We start from the raw sequence: 18,914 nt of genomic DNA, 5'->3' as shown, positions 1-18,914 counted from the left end.
GGAGTGCAAAAGTACTCACAAAATAGTGCGCTACAATGAATAGGGTAGGAACCCTTTTCATTACTTAAAGGTAACCACCATTGAAAAAACCACCACAGAAGCACATGAGATAAAAAAGATAGCAACAGAGGAAAGAGGTATGGAATACAACCAAATAAAAACAAAAGATAGAAAAACGAAAGAGAAGGAGCAAACACGACACAAAACTAACAGAAAGCAATCTATAAAATGGCAATAGGGAACTCACAAGTGTCAATAATTACAGTAAATGTAAATGGATTAAACTCACCAATAAAAAGACACAGAGTAGCAGAATGGATTAAAAAAGAAAATCCAACTGTATGCTGCCTACAGGAAACTCATCTAAGTAACAAGGATAAAAACAAATTCAAAGTGAAAGGCTGGAAAACAATACTCCAAGCAAATAACATCCAAAAAAAAGCAGGCGTAGCAATACTCATGTCTGATAATGCTGACTACAAGACAACAAAAGTACTCAGAGACAAAAATGGCCATTTCATAATGGCTAAGGGGACGCTGAATCAAGAAGACATAACAATTCTTAATATATATGCACCAAACCAAGGAGCACCAAAATATATAAGACAGCTACTTATTGACCTTAATAGTATTTTTTTTTTTCATTTTTCTGAAGCTGGAAACGGGGAGAGACAGTCAGAAAGACTCCCGCATGCGCCCGACCGGGATCCACCCGGCACGCCCACTATGGGGCAACGCTCTGCCCACCAGGGGGCGATAATCTGCCCATCCTGGGCGTCGCCATGTTGCAACCAGAGCCACTCTAGCGCCTGAGGCAGAGGCCACAGAGCCATCCCCAGCGCCCGGGCCATCTTTGCTCCAATGGAGCCTTGGCTGCGGGAGGGGAAGAGAGAGACAGAGAGGAAAGCGTGGTGGAGGGGTGGAGAAGCAAATGGGCGCTTCTCCTGTGTGCCCTGGCTGGGAATCGAACCCGGGTCCTCCGCACGCTAGGCCGACGCTCTACCGCTGAGCCAACCGGCCAGGGCCCTTATTGACCTTAAAACAAAAACTGACAAAAATACAATCATACTTGGAGACCTCAATACACCGTTGACGACTCTAGATCGGTCATCCAAACAGAGAATCAACAAAGATATAGTGGCCTTAAACAAAACACTAGAGCACCTGGATATGATAGACATCTACAGGACATTTCATCCTAAAGTGACTGAGTATACATTTTTCTCCAGTGTACATGGATCATTCTTAAGAATTGACCATATGTTGGGCCACAAAAACAACAGCCAACTCAGAAAAATCGAAGTTGTACCAAGCATATTTTCTGATCATAAAGCCTTGAAACTAGAATTCAACTGCAAAAAGGAGGAAAAAAATTCCACAAAAATGTGGAAACTAAACAACATACTTTTAAAAAATGAATGGGTCAAAGAAGAAATAAGTGCAGAGATCAAAAGATATATACAGACTAATGAAAATGACAATACGACATATCAAAATCTATGGGATGCAGCAAAAGCAGTGATAAGAGGGAAGTTCATATCACTTCAGGCATATATGAACAAACAAGAGAGAGCCCAAGTGAACCACTTAACTTCACACCTTAAGGAACTAGAAAAAGAAGAACAAAGACAACCCAAAACCAGCCGAAGAAAGGAGATAATAAAAATCAGAGCAGAAATAAATGAAATAGAGAACAGTAAAATTATAGAAAAAATTAATAGAACTAGAGCTGGTTCTTTGAAAAGATCAACAAAATTGACAAACCCTTGGCAAGACTTACCAAGGAAAAAAGAGAAAGAACTCATATAAACAAAATCCAAAATGAAAGAGGAGAAATCACCATGGACACCGTAGATATACAAAGAATTATTGTAGAATACTATGAAAAACTTTATGCCACTAAATTCAACAATCTAGAAGAAATGGATAAATTCCTAGAACAATACAACCTTCCTAGACTGAGTCAAGAAGAAGCAGAAAGCCTAAACAGACCTATCAGTAGAGAAGAAATAGAAAAAACCATTAATAACTTCCCCAAAAATAAAAGTCCAGGCCCTGACAGCTATACCAGTGAATTTTATCAAACATTCAAAGAAGACTTGGTTCCTATTCTACTGAAAGTCTTCCAAAAAATTGAAGAAGAAGCAATACTTCCAAACACATTTTATGAGGCCAACATAACCCTCATACCAAAACCAGGCAAGGATGGCACAAAAAAAGAAAACTACAGACCAGTATCTCTAATGAATACAGATGCTAAAATACTAAACAAAATACTAGCAAATCGAATACAACAACATATTAAAAAAATAATACATCATGATCAAGTGGGATTCATCCCAGAATCTCAAGGATGGTTCAACATATGTAAAACAGTTAACGTAATACAGTATATCAACAAAACAAAAAACAAAAACCACATGATCTTATCAATAGACGCAGAAAAGGCTTTCGATAAAATACAACACAATTTTATGTTTAAGACTCTCAACAAAATGGGTATAGAAGGAAAATATCTCAACATGATAAAGGCCATATATGATAAACCATCAGCTAACATCATATTAAATGGCACTAAACTGAAGGCTTTCCCCCTTAAATCAGGAACAAGACAGGGTTGTCCACTCTCTCCACTCTTATTTAATGTGGTACTAGAGCTTCTAGCCAGAGCAATCAGACAAGACAAAGAAATAAAAGGCATCCATATCGGAAAAGAAGAAGTAAAGGTATCACTTTTTGCAGATGATATGATCCTATACATCGAAAACCCCAAAGAATCCACAAAAAGACTACTAGAAACAATAAGCCAATACAGTAAGGTCGCAGGATACAAAATTAACATAGAGAAGTCAATAGCCTTTCTATATGCTAACAATGAAACAACTGAGAACGAACTCAAAATAATAATCCCCTTCACGATTGCAACAAAAAAAATAAAATACTTAGGAATAAACATAACAAAGAATGTAAAGGACTTATATAATGAAAACTATAAACCACTGTTAAGAGAAATTGAGAAATATATAATGAGATGGAAGAATATTCCTTGTTCTTGGTTAGGAAGAATAAATATAATCAAGATGGCTATATTACCCAAAGCAATATACAAATTTAATGCAATTCCCATCAAAATTCCAATGACATTTTTTAAAGAAATAGAGCAAGAAATCATCAGATTTATATGAAACTATAAAAAACCCCGAATAGCCAAAGCAATCCTAAAGAAAAAGAATGAAGCTGGGGGCATTACAATACCTGACTTCAAACTCTATTATAGGGCCACGACAATCAAAACAGCATTGTATTGGCAGAAAAATAGACACTCAGACCAATGGAACAGAATAGAAAGTCCAGAAATAAAACCACATATATATAGTCAAATAATTTTTGATAAAGGGGCCAAGAATATACAATGGAGAAAAGAAAGCCTCTTCAATAAATGGTGCTGGGAAAACTGGAAAGCCACATGCAAAAGAATGAAACTGGATTACAGTTTGTCCCCCTGTACTAAAATTAACTCAAAATGGATCAAAGATCTAAACATAAGACCTGAAACAATAAAGTACATAGAAGAAGACATAGGTACTAAACTCATGGACCTGGGTTTTAAAGAGCATTTTATGAATTTGACTCCAATGGCAAGAGAAGTGAAGGCAAAAATTAATGAATGGGACTACATCAGACTAAGAAGTTTTTGCTCAGCAAGAGAAACTGATATAAAAATAAACAGAAAGCCAACTAAATGGGAAATGACATTTTCAAACAACAGCTCAGATAAGGGCCTAATATCCAAAATATACAAAGAACTCATAAAACTCAACAACAAACAAACAAACAATCCAATAAAAAAATGGGAAGAGGACATGAACAGACGCTTCTCCCAGGAGGAAGTACAAATGGCCAACAGATATATGAAAAGATGCTCATCTTCTTTAGTTATTAGAGAAATGCAAATCAAAACTGCAATGAGATACCACCTTGCACCTGTTAGATTAGCTATTATTAACAAGACAGGTATTAGCAAATGTTGGAGAGGCTGTGGAGAAAAAGGAACCCTCATTCATTGTTGGTGGGAATGTAAAGTAGTACAACCATTATGGAAGAAAGTATGGTGGTTCCTCAAAAAACTGAAAATAGAACTACCTTATGACCCAGCAATCCCTCTACTGGGTATATACCCCCAAAACTCAGAAACATTGATATGTAAAGACACATGCAGCCCCATGTTCATTGCAGCATTGTTCACAGTGGCCAGGATATGGACAACCAAAAAGCCAGTCAATAGACGACTGGATAAAGAAGATATGGCACATATACACTCTGGAATACTACTCAGCCATAAGAAATGATGACATCGGATCATTTACAGCAAAATGGTGGGATCTTGATAACATTATAAGAAGTGAAATAAGTAAATCAGAAAAAACCAGGAACTGCATTATTCCATACATAGGTGGGACATAAAAGTGAAACTAAGAGACATTGATAAGAGTGTGGTGGTTACGGGGGGAGGGGGGGAAAGGGAGAGGGAAAGGGGGAGGGGGAGGAGCACAAAGAAAACTAGATAGAAGGTGACAGAGGACAATCTGACTTTGGGTGATGGGTATGCAACATAACTGAAAGACAAGATAACCTGGATTTGCTGATCTTTGAATATATGTAACCTGATTTATTGATGTCGCCCCATTAAAAAAATAAAATTATAAAAAAAAAATGCCAGACACATTTCAGGCATCAATAAAAAAAATTAAAAAAATAAAAAAATAAATAAAATAAAATAACATTCCCGCTATAACAAATAAACTCTCAAATCTTAGGATGTAAACAGTACAGGGTGTCCTTAGGTTTATGACACAGTTCCATTCCTATGACAGTAACAGAACTCGAATTTTGGTGTAAGTTGAAACACATCCAAGCCTAAGTCACTTACCTATCCTAACACAGCTGTAAAACAATAATCTAGAACATAAAAACACAGCTAAGCAAAGAAAATGAATACTGAATATTCTTTCGCTGTGTGTAACCAAACTAGTTTGCCCACATAGTCCATAAGTACAATGCTAACAGCATAAGCCAACGCAGTCACATTTCAACTTTTTAAAGTTTTTTATGAGAGTGAGCATTGTAAACTCAAAAACATTGAATGTGGAATGTTGAGACTGTTGTAACCCACAGATCTCCTGTAGTTGATTTCTCAATTAAGCAAAATTCTAATGAATGTTATTAATTAGCAGTTTGTGTTCCCATAGGCAATGATTCAGACTTAGTCTCCCATTTTTTCTGCCTTTGGCATCTCTTGGACCTTGGAGTTCTCTGTTTCATCCTATTTATCTAGTTTGGTGATGGGAGAAAGAATAAAAGTGTTATGTGGAGGGCTTTTATGAGCCAGCCTGCACTTACATCACTTCTATCCATATTCAGGAGCTCAGAGCTCAGTTACTTGACAACACCTGAGTGTAAGAGAGCTCTAATAATAATCTAGTCATGTGCCCAAGAGGAAAAGTAAACAGGTTTATTGAATAATTGTGAAACTTAATCACACAACCTATTATTATATAATATGTAAGGTGCTAGAATACAAGTCCCTGTACTTGAAGATCTCATACATACACTAAACATAATAAATAAATTATAAAGGAGTCTTCCTATACTTTTTTCAAACTTTTAAACACCATACAACTATTTAAAAACTTCACCTGAGACTTCCAGTTCCTGGTCCCAGTATATAAGTAGCCTAGAAGTTGCTACTCCATCTTAACAAGTAAAAAGCTGAACAAAATAAAATATCACCAACTCTTAGATCCATTAGAAAAGTGAGGTCACAGGGTAAATCACTATTTCCAATATTGGAGAGACAGAAAATCACAACTTAGTGCAGTAGAAACTCATGAATAGGTGTTTCCTAGGAAAACCTGATATGTAAGGCAAGAGTATGTAAGGCAAAAACTAAGAGAATCTCTAGGAGAAACAGATGCACATAAATATGGTCAACAGATCTTTGAGAAAGGATTAAAGGTGATTAAATGGAGTATAGAATCTTTTCAATAAATGGTGCTGAAGCAATTCGACATCCACATACAAAAAAAAATGGATCTGTACATAGACCTCACACCCTTCACAAAAATTAAAATGAACTGGTACCCCTAAATGTAGAAAGCGAAATGATAAAACTCCTAGAATAGGAGAAACCCTTGATAACCTTAGTTATGCAAAACCGTTTTAAGTATAACACAAAACACATAATCCACAAAAACTTGGATAATTTGGACTTCATTAAAATAAAAATCTTTTGCAGAGCAAAATTTCAAGAGAAGAACCACAGACTAGGAAAAAAATATCTGCAAAACACACATCTGATAAAAGATTTTTATATGAAACACAAGAAAATTGTAACACTTGACAATAAGAAAATGAAAAACAGGATTTAAAAATGGGCAAAACACATTGTTGGGGAAAAAGCTGTGTTAGGCTTGCGATGTCCTTTGCATGATTAGTGCATAAGCACATGGCAGAACCACGTGTGTGTAGCCTACATAAGGCTATGGGTACTTTCACTCAGGGAGTTTTTTAATTTAATTTTATTTATTTTTATTTTTTATTTTTTACAGAGACAGAGAGAGAGTCAGAGAGAGGGATACAGACAGGAATGGAGAGAGATGAGAAGCATCAATCATTAGTTTTTCATTGCGCGTTGCAACACCTTAGTTGTTCATTGATTGCTTTCTCATATGTGCCTTGACAGCAGGCCTTCAGCAGACCGAGTAACCCCTTGCTGGAGCCAGCGACCTTGGGTTCAAGCTGGTGTGCTTTTTGCTCAAACCAGATGAGCCCGCGCTCAAGCTGGCAACCTCAGGGTCTCGAACCTGGATCCTCTGCATCCCAGTCCGACGCTCTATCCACTGCGCCACCGCCTGGTCAGGCCACTCAGGGAGTTTTTGGTGGATTGCTGACCTGCCACTGTGAGGTGTAGATTGCTTGCTCTCCAGTGCGAGGGGTCATTTGGCAGATTGCTTGCCTGCCAGTGTAAGAAGCAGGTTTTCACCTGCCTTTTTGCTCTCCCACCATTGTGAGACTCCAATAAATGGAAATGGCCCAACACTTAACAGCTTCGCCATTCTCTTACCATCTGCCCGATTCCAATGTGAACCTGCCTGCCCTTGGTACAGGCATTACACCTGGCATAGTGGGCAGGACTCAGATCAGATAGGTATGGAGCCGCCAACACCCTTGAAGGGTGGAATAGAGGGGTAATCATTCTCGATCATGTGGTTCCCTGTGGCTACCATGCTGGGGGCTGTGTGCAGGTTGTTTTTTAGAGCCCCACAAGAAGAAACCGAAAGCTCTCTGGGAGAGGTTGAGCGAGGTCAAAAGCTCCAGGCTGAGCACTGAAAGTGGCAGGCGCTGGGACAGTTGCTGTGACTTTCAGTCACAAAATAAAGCTTCAGTGTGAGCTAGAAGCTGAATGCTCACAGAAGCTGTTGTTAGAATAACAGCTTCAGGTTCAAAAGCTCCAGTTTCAGCTTCAAGCTGAGAGCCAGCAGTCACAAGAGCTGAAGCAGATGCTGAAGAAGGAGTGTCACCAGCAGAGGGACTCTGAGTCAGTGGTTGTAGGTGTTTTCAACTCCTTCTCTGAGGAGGGGGTATGGGTTGAAACTGTCATCAGCAGACTCAGAGCCTGGCTGGTGGTCACCCAGAAGGTAAAAACCCAGCAGGAAAAAGTGCCTCAGGGGCAGGCACAGCCCCCTCCACAAATAGTAGAGTACTCTGTGGTTTGGCCCAATACATAGACAAAGTTGATTGAATTAGGGGTAAAATTTAGGTAGAAACCCACCATGTCCCTGGCAGCTTGGTTGCTGCAGTTGTGGGTCATAGGGTTGGATGATATAGTGCTCTCCAGGGCAGAAATGGAGAAATCCACCATTAACACACAGGCCTCCTTGAGGCAGCATCTTCAGAACTGCCATGACAACCCAGGAAGCCATACCTTATTAGAACGGGTGATGGCTGCCATTCATATAATGTGGTAGAATGCTGGAGACTTGCCAGATACAGTTAGTTGGTGGCAGTCATGTACTGAGCTACAGCAAGTCCTCCAGGAACTAGGTATGAGGAATGCTGCTGCCAACTTGAGATCCTGTGGGCCAGATGAGGAACTATTTATGGCAGGGATGAGGGACCTTATTCTCTGTAGCACCCTATCAGCCCATTTTGGGTTACTAGTGGCTATTTTGGGCCCCTATGTGGGGCAGCCCATTAACACTGTTACACATTGGCCAATTTGGGGTGGTGGAAGCAGCACGGCACCATAAGGTTGTGTGGGCTGCTGCCTGTGCTGCCCTCTCAACTAACAAGAGAAATGGGCCTGTAAAGCTTACCCAAACAGATTTGATTAGACTTGATAACGGCCAGGACAGATAGATGGTAGGTGTAAGAGTCCTGTTAGAGGTCTGGTGGAGGATTAAGCCAGAACATAGGTTGCAGCTGCTTAAAGAGTGAGGAAAGTGGGCATCCCTGGCAGCTGCCAAGAAAATGGCTGGTGTTCGTGTTGCATTGCTGCAAGATTATATGACAGAGACAGCAGAGGGAGAGGAGGATCCCCAAGACTCACTGATCAAGTGTGAATGGGGGAAGGCCAAAGGACCCATCTATTCGAGACAGGCAGACGCTGGAAGCCCCAGGTGAAAATGGCAATCCACTGGTCCCCTTCTAATGTGCTGCAGGTAAAGGCCTTAGAAGATAAGAGGTGCTTATGCAGCAGCTAAGAGGACTGTCAAGGTTACACAGGTCTTGAATGTGTTTGACCCTGCCAGGCCTTGTGAGCTTGCTGCAGGGTTTGGATGGGGCTTGTGCAAATGGACAGATTGTTTATGGAAAGGCACTGAGGTCTGTTATCAAGAGGCTGTATGGCTATTCGCCTGTAATGGACTTTAACCTTGGATGATTTGCACAGACAGTTGGGCTGTCTATCGTGGACTGATCACTGAGTGGTGTAATGGACTTTTGAAGCAGGGACTGACAAGATCGGGGACACAGGCTCCCTTGCTGGATGGACATGCTGCTTGTGGACTGTATGAGAGACCCTGACCAGGGGGCAGGCACCTGTGGAGGCTCTTGTGCATTGCATAGCTGCTGTCATCCAGTTACAGAGACACACCAAGGACATTTTCTGCAATGGACATGGTCCTGGACTGTACAGGTACTTACCCCCCACACCTATGTTAGGTGGCCTTGTTAGCATCAAGGGGTAAGGGATTAGAAGTGGATCTCCACTTAACTTCCTGGGCAACTGAAGCCTGGCTGCCTAAGGTGAAAGTGTGTTATCTGTTGGGTGCTTGGGGAGAAGTCGTTATGAAGGGCACCTTTCTAATTATTGTCACTTTCAGCATAGCCTGTGCTATTGCGGTAGTCTGCACTGTTTCTGTTTATGTAATGTACCTTACTTCCTTGCATTGGGACCATTGTGGAAGATAGCTGTTGCATAGATTGTGAAGTGAGCAACCCTAAAGGGGTGGAGTGTTGGGAAAACAGCTGTGTTATGTTTGCTCACTTGCACTTCGCGTGGTTAGTGCATGAACACGTGGCACAGTCATATGTGTGTAGCCTATATAAGGCTACGGGTACTTTCATTTAGGGGGTTCTTGGCAGATCGCTGACCTGCCACCATGAGGTGTGGACTGCTTGCCTGCCACCACGAGGGACCGTTTTGCAGTTTGCTGGCCCTCCACTGCAAGACACTGTTTGGCGGATTGCTTGCCTGCCACTGTGAGGTTTTCTCCTTCCTTTCTTGTTGTCCACTATTGGGAGACTCTAATAAATAGGAATGGCCCAACACTTTCTGGCTCCACAGTTCCTCTACCAACTGCCTGAATTCAATGTGAACCTGTCTGGCTTCAGCCACTGGCATTACACACATGAACAGACATCTCACCAAAGAAGATATACTGTACAGATGGCAAAGTAAGCATATGAAAAGATATTCAACATCATATGTCCTTAGGGAATCGCAAATTAAAACAAGGAGATACCACTACAAATCTATTAAAATGGTCAAAATCTGGATCACTGACAACACAAAACGCTGACAAGGAAGTGAAGCAACAGGAGCTCTCATTGATTGCTGGAGGGAATGCAAAAGGACACAACCATGTTGGAAGAGAGTTTGGCATTTTACAAAATTAACAGCTCTTACTACACTGCTCACAAAAATGAGGGGATTGGGAAACATGCAGATACACCAGTACTTTCAGCCTTTTGTATAGTGCATTTTCACCAACAAAATAAAAGTTGGTTTTGCATCTCATTTGCATAATTAAACTTTCTTTGACTTGTTTGCTTTTCTGTTCTTGTTTAATAAAAAAAAATCAAATGCTTCTTTTATTGCTTTATATTCATTTTGAAATATCCTAATTTTTCTGAGAAGGATGTATATAATCCAGCAATTGTGCTTGTTAGCATTTACTCAGAGGAGTTGAAAGTTTATGTCCACACAGAAACCTGCACACAAACGTTTACAGCAGAAGCTAGCACGTCATCCTTCAGTAGGTGAATGAATAACTAAACTATGATTCGTCCATCGATGGCATATTATTTAGCATTAAAAAAAGAGCTATCAAAACATGAGGAAGATATAGAGGAAACAAGTGCTAATTACTAAACGGAAGGAGTCAATCTCAAAAGGCTATATACCAGGGGTCCCGAAACTACAGCCCGTGGGCCAGCCGCATGCAGCCCCCTGAGGCCATTTATCCGGCCCCCACCGCACTTCTGGAAGGGGCACGTCTTTCATTGGTGGTCAGTGAGAGGAGCATAGTTCCCATTGAAATACTGGTCAGTTTGTTGATTTAAATTTACTTGTTCTTTATTTTAAATATTGTATTTGTTCCCGTTTTGTTTTTTTACTTTAAAATAAGATATGTACAGTGTGCATAGGGATTTGTTCATAGTTTTTTTTATAGTCGCCCTCCAACGGTCTGAGGGACAGTGAACTGGCCCCCTGTGTAAAAAGTTTGGGGACCCCTGGGCTATACATTGTGATTCCAACTGTATGACATTCAGGAAAGAGCAAAACTATGGAGACAGTAAAAAGTTCAATGGTTGCTAGAGGTTTAGGAGAGGGAGGGATGATCAGATATAGAAGATATTTAGAGCAGTGAAACTATTCTGTATATGGGGGATACGTGTTATTCTACATTTGTCAAAATCCACAGAATGCACATCAGGAATGAATCGTAATGTAAAATATGGACTTGCGGTTATAATGATGTATCAATGTAGGTTTATTGATTTTAATAAATGTACCACGGCGGTGGGAGATGCTGATGGTAGGGAAGTTTGTGTGTGGAGACAAGAAGCATATGGCAACTGTCTGTACTTTTAGCTTACTTTTCCTGTGAACTTACAAGTGCTCTAATAAAAAAAAATTCACCTAACTCTGGAGAACTATTATCTATATAACTTGCCTCAATGATTTCTTGAGACTATTTAAAAAATTTTTTCTTTTTGGAACAAATTTTACAAAACGACATAATAGAGATTTGGGAAAGGTTCCTCAATTGAAAAAAAAAAAGCAATGAAATATATTAGTTGAAAAGCAATTATTTTGTCTGCTACCTGAACAGGGGACATGAGAACATAGACTGAAAACCACTTTTGGGCCCAGACTGAGTGGCTCAGTGGATTGGGTGCCAACTTGGCACTCTGAGGTCACAGGTTCAATACCCGGTCAGGGCACAGACAAGAAGCAACCAATTACTGCACAACTAAGTGGAACAAGTTAATGCTTCTCTTTCTCTCCCTTATCTCCCTCCTCTCTCTCCTCCTCAAATCAATGGATTTAGTTTACTTCTTAAATATTTTCAATTAAATGCAATGACAACATGGATGGGTATTTTAATAACTTTATGAGTTGTCTAATTTTAAAATGCAGTGGTAGGTGCTTTCCTCAGAGGTTATGAAAAATAAGTGACACTGGTCAAAACTTTTGCCTGCATGTCCTATGCTCTTCCTTAAAGCTCAGTGTCTATTTTTCCAATTTAGGTGCTTGGGTTTTTTGACTCTGTTAGCTTGCAAGGTACTACAAGGAAAGATAATATATTACACATTCTTTTCAGCCTCATAAAAACCAATACTGATTCTTAAAACGAATAATTCCTTATTTGCTATTTCTTTTCACTTTATCTCCACGAGTTTCATTTACTTCTTCAGATATTCCCGCCCCGTTTCTGAAGTCCTCTATCAGACTGCAATCCAATGGGTTATACACGTTTCCTCTGATCATTCCTTCTTGGCCCCGCATCAACAAATTTGCTAACACTTAACCGCTGCCTCGCCAAAGTAAAAGAACGCGAAGCCTTGTTTACATGTGTCGCCAAAAACGCATCCCTTAATTTGCGCCCCTGCACCAGTCCTTCAGTTTGTCTTTCTACAACCTCGGCTCTACTTTTAAGTCCCCCCACCTTTCCACCACTTCTACCCACGGCCTTAGAGCTATTCTCCCGCCCAGTAAACCCAGTTTCTCTTCGCAGGCTTTCCATTTCCCAAGGGAAACAACAACCACTTGTTTATCAGGGTTTTAACCACTGGGACCCGGTTTCTTTTTCCTCAAACCTATGGTCCTCCGTGTTTCTCCACCCCGGCTCGCCCTCCACCACGCGCGGCCACTCTCTCGTAGCGTGGCGCCACTTCCGGACCTCGGGTGCCTCCACTTTACCCGTCCGCCCACCTCCCCCAGGCACCTCCTTAAGTTTTGTTCTGACCACTGGCCGGGTCGCAGTGGGGACCGAGGCTAGCTAAGTGCAGACGGTCTCCCTCTCGAAGAAGGAAGGAATGGCTTCTCCAACCTAGAACTCCGGCCCTGCTGCGGAGTCCAGCGCTGCCGGCGGAGGGACAGTTTACTTTGAGCACAGAATGGGGGACACCCGGAAGTGGCGCCGTACAGGAGCTGCGCCCACGACGGGCGCGGAGTTTACGTACCGGTAGGTGGAGGGGACGCCACGGCACTCTAGCGTGAGGGTGAGCGGAGGGTGCCGTAGGGTGGGGCGGGATGCTGTTTCCTTCTGGCTCTGATTCTGTGGTGGTAGATCCGGCTCGGGTCCAGGGGGCGAGGGCATTTAGGGGCGGCGGGGTTGCCGAAGGGCTGCAATGGTCCCAGGGGGCCTGCGGCACTCGATTCTCTGTTGGGGGCTAGGTGTCTTCAGGTCACCACCTCTCCTAACATCCCTTGGCAGGCGAGTTGGGGGGCGGTGTATTAGTGAGGAAATCGCCCCTGCAGCGGAGAGTCCACTGAGTTTTTTCTGCTTCTGGGAGGAGGCAAGCGGCTGCTTTGGTGGGGACTGTTGCTTTTCGGCCTCTTCTATCCCTTCTGATTGATAAGTGCTCCTCATCCCCCTTTTGCTTCGCTGCACCACCGGCTCAATTACTTCTAATATTACTGTCTTTATCCTCTTCAGCTTCTGATTTGGACTCCTCTTAAACGATGCTGGAGTCATACGTGACTCCAATTTTAATGAGCTATGTGAATCGCTACATCAAGAACTTAAAGCCATCAGATCTACAGCTTTCACTATGGGGTGGAGATGTGGTTCTCAGCAAGCTCGAGTTAAAGTTGGATGTGCTGGAACAGGTAAATTGTGTAGCTGTCATTTATTGGACACCTTTTCAACTTGTTTAGAAGTAATCCGTAGTTTCCTACACTTTGACTTTATGTTTTAAAAACTATTTTTTTTCTGCAAACGTGTTTTTGGCTACTCTGAAACTACATAATTACCTCTCTTTACAGAACGTTTTTTTAAATGCTTTATTACTAGTGATGGTTAATGAGAATCGGATTCCCAAAAGTTGCCACGTCAAATAGGAAGACACTTTTATTTTTCTTGTTGAAATTCTTCAGCCTGTTTATTCAATCTCAAGCCTTACCGAATTTGCTAATTTATATTGCTAAGATTTTGTATGATGCTAGAAAAGAGTTCCTTCCATTCTCCTCCTCTTTGGGGAATGGAAGGGTCCAAAAGACAGCAAGATGTTGAGGAGAGTTTCAGTCTCGTAGTGGGAAAGATGACATTACCCGTGGCATCCGGGGTGTTGAGTGGACACAGGTTGAGATGGCGAGCAAAATTGAAAACTTCTTTGTTAATTACTTCTTTTTAGTTTCTTTTAACGTGAGAATGCTCTGATGCAGATGAACTGTAATTTCGAAGATTATATACTTATTACTTCATTTAGTGCTAACATATGCCAGGCCACTTTGTTAGGCTTGAGGATACAAACATCATCTGTAGGAACTCAGAAAAGTCTATGACCAACTGCTTTTTGGGAAATTAGAAAAGATTTAATCTGATAGTGATAGTTATCAATAATTTCTGGTCATATTCCACTCTTTCTTCTGTTAGTGAACAATCCAGAGTTAACAGTAAGAAATAATACTCTGGCCCCTTTCCCTTTTTCTCTCCAAGGTTAATTATCTTATGGCACAAGTACTAAGTATGCAGCTCAGTTTTTACCTATATGTACACCTGTGTAACCACCATCCAGATTGAGAAATAAAATATTTCCTGCACCCCAAGTGGCTCTCCTGTACCCCTTTGTAATCATTACCCCCCCCCCCCCAAAGAAACAACAACAAGCCAGATGACTGCTATTCTGCCTGGCTTTAGTCAATACAGGTAAATATTACCTGTTTTTGAATTGTACGTAAATGGAAATGGTGTATGGCTTCTTTTCTTCAACATTGGCTAGGATTAACCTATGTTGTTGCATGAACGGTGGCTTGTTCTTTGTATTGCTTTGTAGTTTTCCATTGTATAAAGATTTCTTCATTTACTTTCTATTTTCCTATTAATGTACATGTGGATTGTTTTTGCTTTTGACTATAGTGAAGAAAGCTCTTATGAACATTCTTGTAAGTGTACTTTGGTGAATATAGTTATTATTTCCTTAGTTCTATATGTATGCAGTAGTCATATGTTTAGCTTTAATGGATATTGCCAAATAGTTTTCTGGTGTGGTTGTACCAATTTACATTTTCACCAACAATGAATGAGGGTTCCCAGTTACTTTTTGTTTTTGCTATTATTTGGTATGGTTGATATCTTACTTTTTAATTTTTATTCATTTTTATTATTATTGTTCTCTGTATTTTTCTGAAGCAAGAAGCGGGGAGGTAGAGAGACAGACTCTTGCATGCGCCCGGCTAGGATCACCTGGGAAACCCACTAGGGACGATGCTCTGCCCATCTGGGGCTTTCCTCTGTTGTAACCTGAGCCATTCTAGTGCCTGAGATGGAGGCCATGGAGCCATCCTCAGTGCCCGGGCCAACTTTGCTCCAATGGAGCCTTGGCTGCTTGGAGGGGAAGAGAGATATAGAGAGAAAGGAGAGATGGAAGGGTGGAGAAGCAGTTGGGTGCTTCTCCTGTGTGCCCTGGCTGGGAATTGAACCAAGGACTTCCACATGCCGAGCCGATGCTCTATCGCTGAGTCAACCAGGGCCTTTATTTGTATTTTTTGTCTTTAATAATTTTTTTATTTTTCAATTATAGTTGGCATACGATATTATATAGTTTCAGATGATTAGGCATTATTTAACTTAAGTGATCATCTTGGTAAATCTTGTACCTGTCTGACAGCATATATAGGTATTAGAATATAATTGACTGTATTTCTTATGCTGTACTTTACATCCCGATGACTGTTCTGTAACAACCAATTTGTACTTACTAATCCCTTTATCTTTTTCACCCATCCCCTCAACTCCCCTCTCATCTGGCAATCGTTAAAATGTTCTCTGTGTCTATGAGTCTGTTTTTGTTCTGCTTCTTAGTTTATTTTTTTAGGTTCATTTTTTGATAGATATGTACTTATTGCTGTTTTACTGTTCATATCTTTTATCTTTTTTTTCTTCTTAAAGTAGACCCTGTAACATTTCACGTAATACTGGTTTGGTGGTGATTAACTCCTTTAGCTTTTTTTTTTTTTTTTTGTCTGGAAGCTCTATATGTCTTTCTATTCTAAATGATAGCTTTGCTGGTTAGAGTAATCTTATTTGTGGGTTCTTGCTTTTAATCACTTTGAATATTTCTCACCAGTCCCTTCTCACCTGCAAAGTTTCTGTTGAGAAATCAGCTAACAATCTTAATAAAGCTTCCTTGTAGGTAACTAAGTGCATTTCTCTTGTACTTTTAAGATTGTCTTTAACCCTTTGCATTTTAATTATGATGTGTTTTGGTGTGGGCCTCTTTGGGTTCATCTTGTTTGGATCTCTGCGCTTCTTGGGCTTGTATGTCTATTTACTTCACCAGGCTTTAGGGAAGTTTTCTGTCGTTATTTTTTCAAATAGGTTTTCAGTTCCTTGCGCTCTCTCTTTTCCTTCTGGCACCCCTGTGATGCAAATGTTGGTATGCTTGAAGTTGTCCCAAAGGCTTCTTTCACTGTGCCCATTTTTTTGGATTCTTTTTTCTTTCTTCTGTTCTAATTGAGTGTTTTTTTGCTTCCTTATCCTCCAAATCTCTGGTTTGATCCTTTGCTTTATCTGCTTCCCTGTAATGTAGTCTTCACTTCAGTCAGTGTATTCCTCATTTCTGACTGGTTCTTTTTTTGTGTTTTCTAGTTCTGTTTTTATGTTTTCCATTTTTTTGTTGAAGTTCTCTATTGAGCATTCCAATAAGCAGTATTTTGCACTCTGCATCTGGTAGACTACTTGTCTACATTTTGTTTAGTTCTTTTTTTAGGAGTTTTGTTCTGTTCTTTCATTTGGAACGTGTTTCTTTGTCTTATTTTGGCAACCTCCCAGTGTTGGTTTCTGTGTATTAGGTAGAACTGCAGTGCTTCCTGGGCTTTGAGTGGCCTTATGTGGTAGGTGTTCTATAGTGTCCAGTGGCACAGCCTCCCAAGTACCTGAGTTGAGCACCCCAGGTATGATGCTCTTGGGCCTCCAGGGAGGTATAGGCCAAGATCATTTGCTACCTCTTGGGAGCCACCCATCATGAGCTACAAAGCAATATGCAGATGGCTGCTAATTGTGCTGGGCTTGGAGGTGCCTAGGTGAGGCCAAGCTGTGAACCAATGCCAGCTGACATTTGTTTAGGCCTTGGGTCATTTTGTGAGAGGGCATGGGTATGGGACATGCTGAGGCCAGTTATTGCTTGTTTTAGAGAGTTTTGGACAGTCTGGAGCATGAGAGTGAGAAGTATCAACTTGTTTTACTTAGTTCCATTTAGTTGTGCACTCATTGATTGCTTCTCCTGTGTTCCCTGAGCAGGGATTGGACCTGCATCCTTAGTGTGCCGGGACTGTGCTTTATCCACTGAGCCATGAAATTTAGTTTTAATTTTGATGTGGTTCTGGGAGGATGCAAGTAGCACATTACCTGTGCTGCCATCTTGGCCAGAGCATTGGTATTTTAACTGTAGCCTTTTTTGGAGTGTGTGTAGTGGTATCTTGTAATTTGAAATTGCACTTCCCTAGTTATTGTTATTAATGATGTTGAGCACTGTCATCTGTTGTTGGTGATTTGGATATCCTCTTTTGTCAAGTTTCTGCTTCTTTTGCTAAAAAGATTGTGTTTTTGTCTTTTTCTTATTGATATGTAGGAGTGCTTTATGTACTTTGGAAATGAGTCTTTTGGCAGATATATGTTTTGCAGTGTTTTCTCACAGTGCGTGGTTTGTCTTTTTGCTCTCTTAAAAGTGTCCTTTGATGAACAGAGTTCATATTATTGAGGTCCAATTTATCTATTTTTTCCTTCAACTTTTCTAAGATATTTTTGTTTATTCCAAGGAAAAGGTACTCTCCTATTGTTTTCTATGATTCATCTAAAACTACTTTTCTGCATTTGAAAAGTGAAAATCAGGATTCATTTTCTTTTTCCATTGATCCTCAATTCATCCCACACCATTTGGCAAACCATTCTTTCTACTGAATTGCAGTCTTTGTGTAAATTAGGTTACCATATGTGTGGATTTGATTCTGAATTACCTGTTCAGTGGTCTAATATGTCTATTCTTATGTCACTACCATATTGTCTTGTACAATAAGTCTTTTTTTTCTTTTTTTTTATTAAGTGGGTAGCAGGGAGGCAGACAGACAGGCAAACTCCCATATGCTTCTCGACCAGAATCCACCTGACAAGCCCCTGGGGGCGATGCTCCACCCATCTGGGGCCACTGCTCTGTTGCTCAGGCAACTGAGCTATTTTAGTGCCTGAGGCGAGGCCATGGAGCCATCCTCAGCGCTCAGGGCCAACTAGCTTAAACCATTTGAGCCATGGTTGCAGGAGGGGAAGAGAGAAAGAGAGAGGAGGGGAGGGATGGAGAAGCAGATGGTTGCTTCTCCTGTGTGCCCTGACCGGGAATTGAACCTGGTACTTCCACAGGCTGGGCTGACACCCCACTACTGAGCCAGCCAGCCAGCCAGCCAGCCAGGGCCATAGTAAGTCTTGATAGTATGATTTATACAACTTTGTTCTTTTTTCCTTCAAGGTAGTTATAACTATTGTAGGTCCTTTGCATTTCCATATAAATTTTAACTTCAGCTTGTATATTTTAGATTTCCCAAAGAAAGGGAAACCCACTAACCTTTTTAATTGAGGTTACATTCAATCAATAGATTAATTTGGGAGGAAAGAAGAAGAAATTGTTTTCTATGTTTAAAGGTCAGATTTCTCAAAAAAAAAAATTAAAAAGGTCTAATTTCTCTGAGCAGTGATTTGAAGTTTTTAGAGAGGTTTTGAACATACTTTATTAAATTTTATCTTTTTTTAATGTTACGAGCAGTGTTATTTATTTTTTTAGATTTCATTTCCTAAGTATTTGTTACCGGTACTTTGAACTACTGTTGATTTTAGTATATTGACCTTCCATCCAGTGCCCTTTCTAACTTGTCTAATACTTTTCTGGTGTTTTTAAATTTATTTTTTATTATG

The 18,914-nt window shown here is 40.6% G+C and overlaps 1 protein-coding gene across 5 annotated transcripts in view; it reads left to right on the top strand.

Annotated features, from left to right (window-relative positions):
- Positions 1-12,779: 12,779 nt before the first annotated feature.
- VPS13B (vacuolar protein sorting 13 homolog B) overlaps positions 12,780-18,914 on the top strand; it is an 890,836-nt gene continuing 884,701 nt past the window's right edge. For 4 of the 5 annotated variants that reach the window (XM_066265974.1, XM_066265971.1, XM_066265975.1 and 1 more), the window contains exons 1-2: positions 12,780-12,974; positions 13,449-13,621. In XM_066265974.1, coding sequence (XP_066122071.1) covers positions 13,475-13,621 — 147 coding nt within the window. In that variant the 5' untranslated portion in view covers positions 12,780-12,974; positions 13,449-13,474. Of the gene's footprint in view, positions 13,012-13,448; positions 13,622-18,914 lie in introns of all 5 variants that reach the window. The other variant, XM_066265972.1, reaches the window with a different exon arrangement.

The sequence above is a fragment of the Saccopteryx bilineata genome, chromosome 3 (genome assembly GCF_036850765.1).
Source record: "Saccopteryx bilineata isolate mSacBil1 chromosome 3, mSacBil1_pri_phased_curated, whole genome shotgun sequence".
Taxonomy (NCBI): Eukaryota; Metazoa; Chordata; class Mammalia; order Chiroptera; family Emballonuridae; genus Saccopteryx; species Saccopteryx bilineata.
Note: the sequence above shows the minus strand (reverse complement) of the source record. Positions and strands in the feature narration are given on the sequence as shown.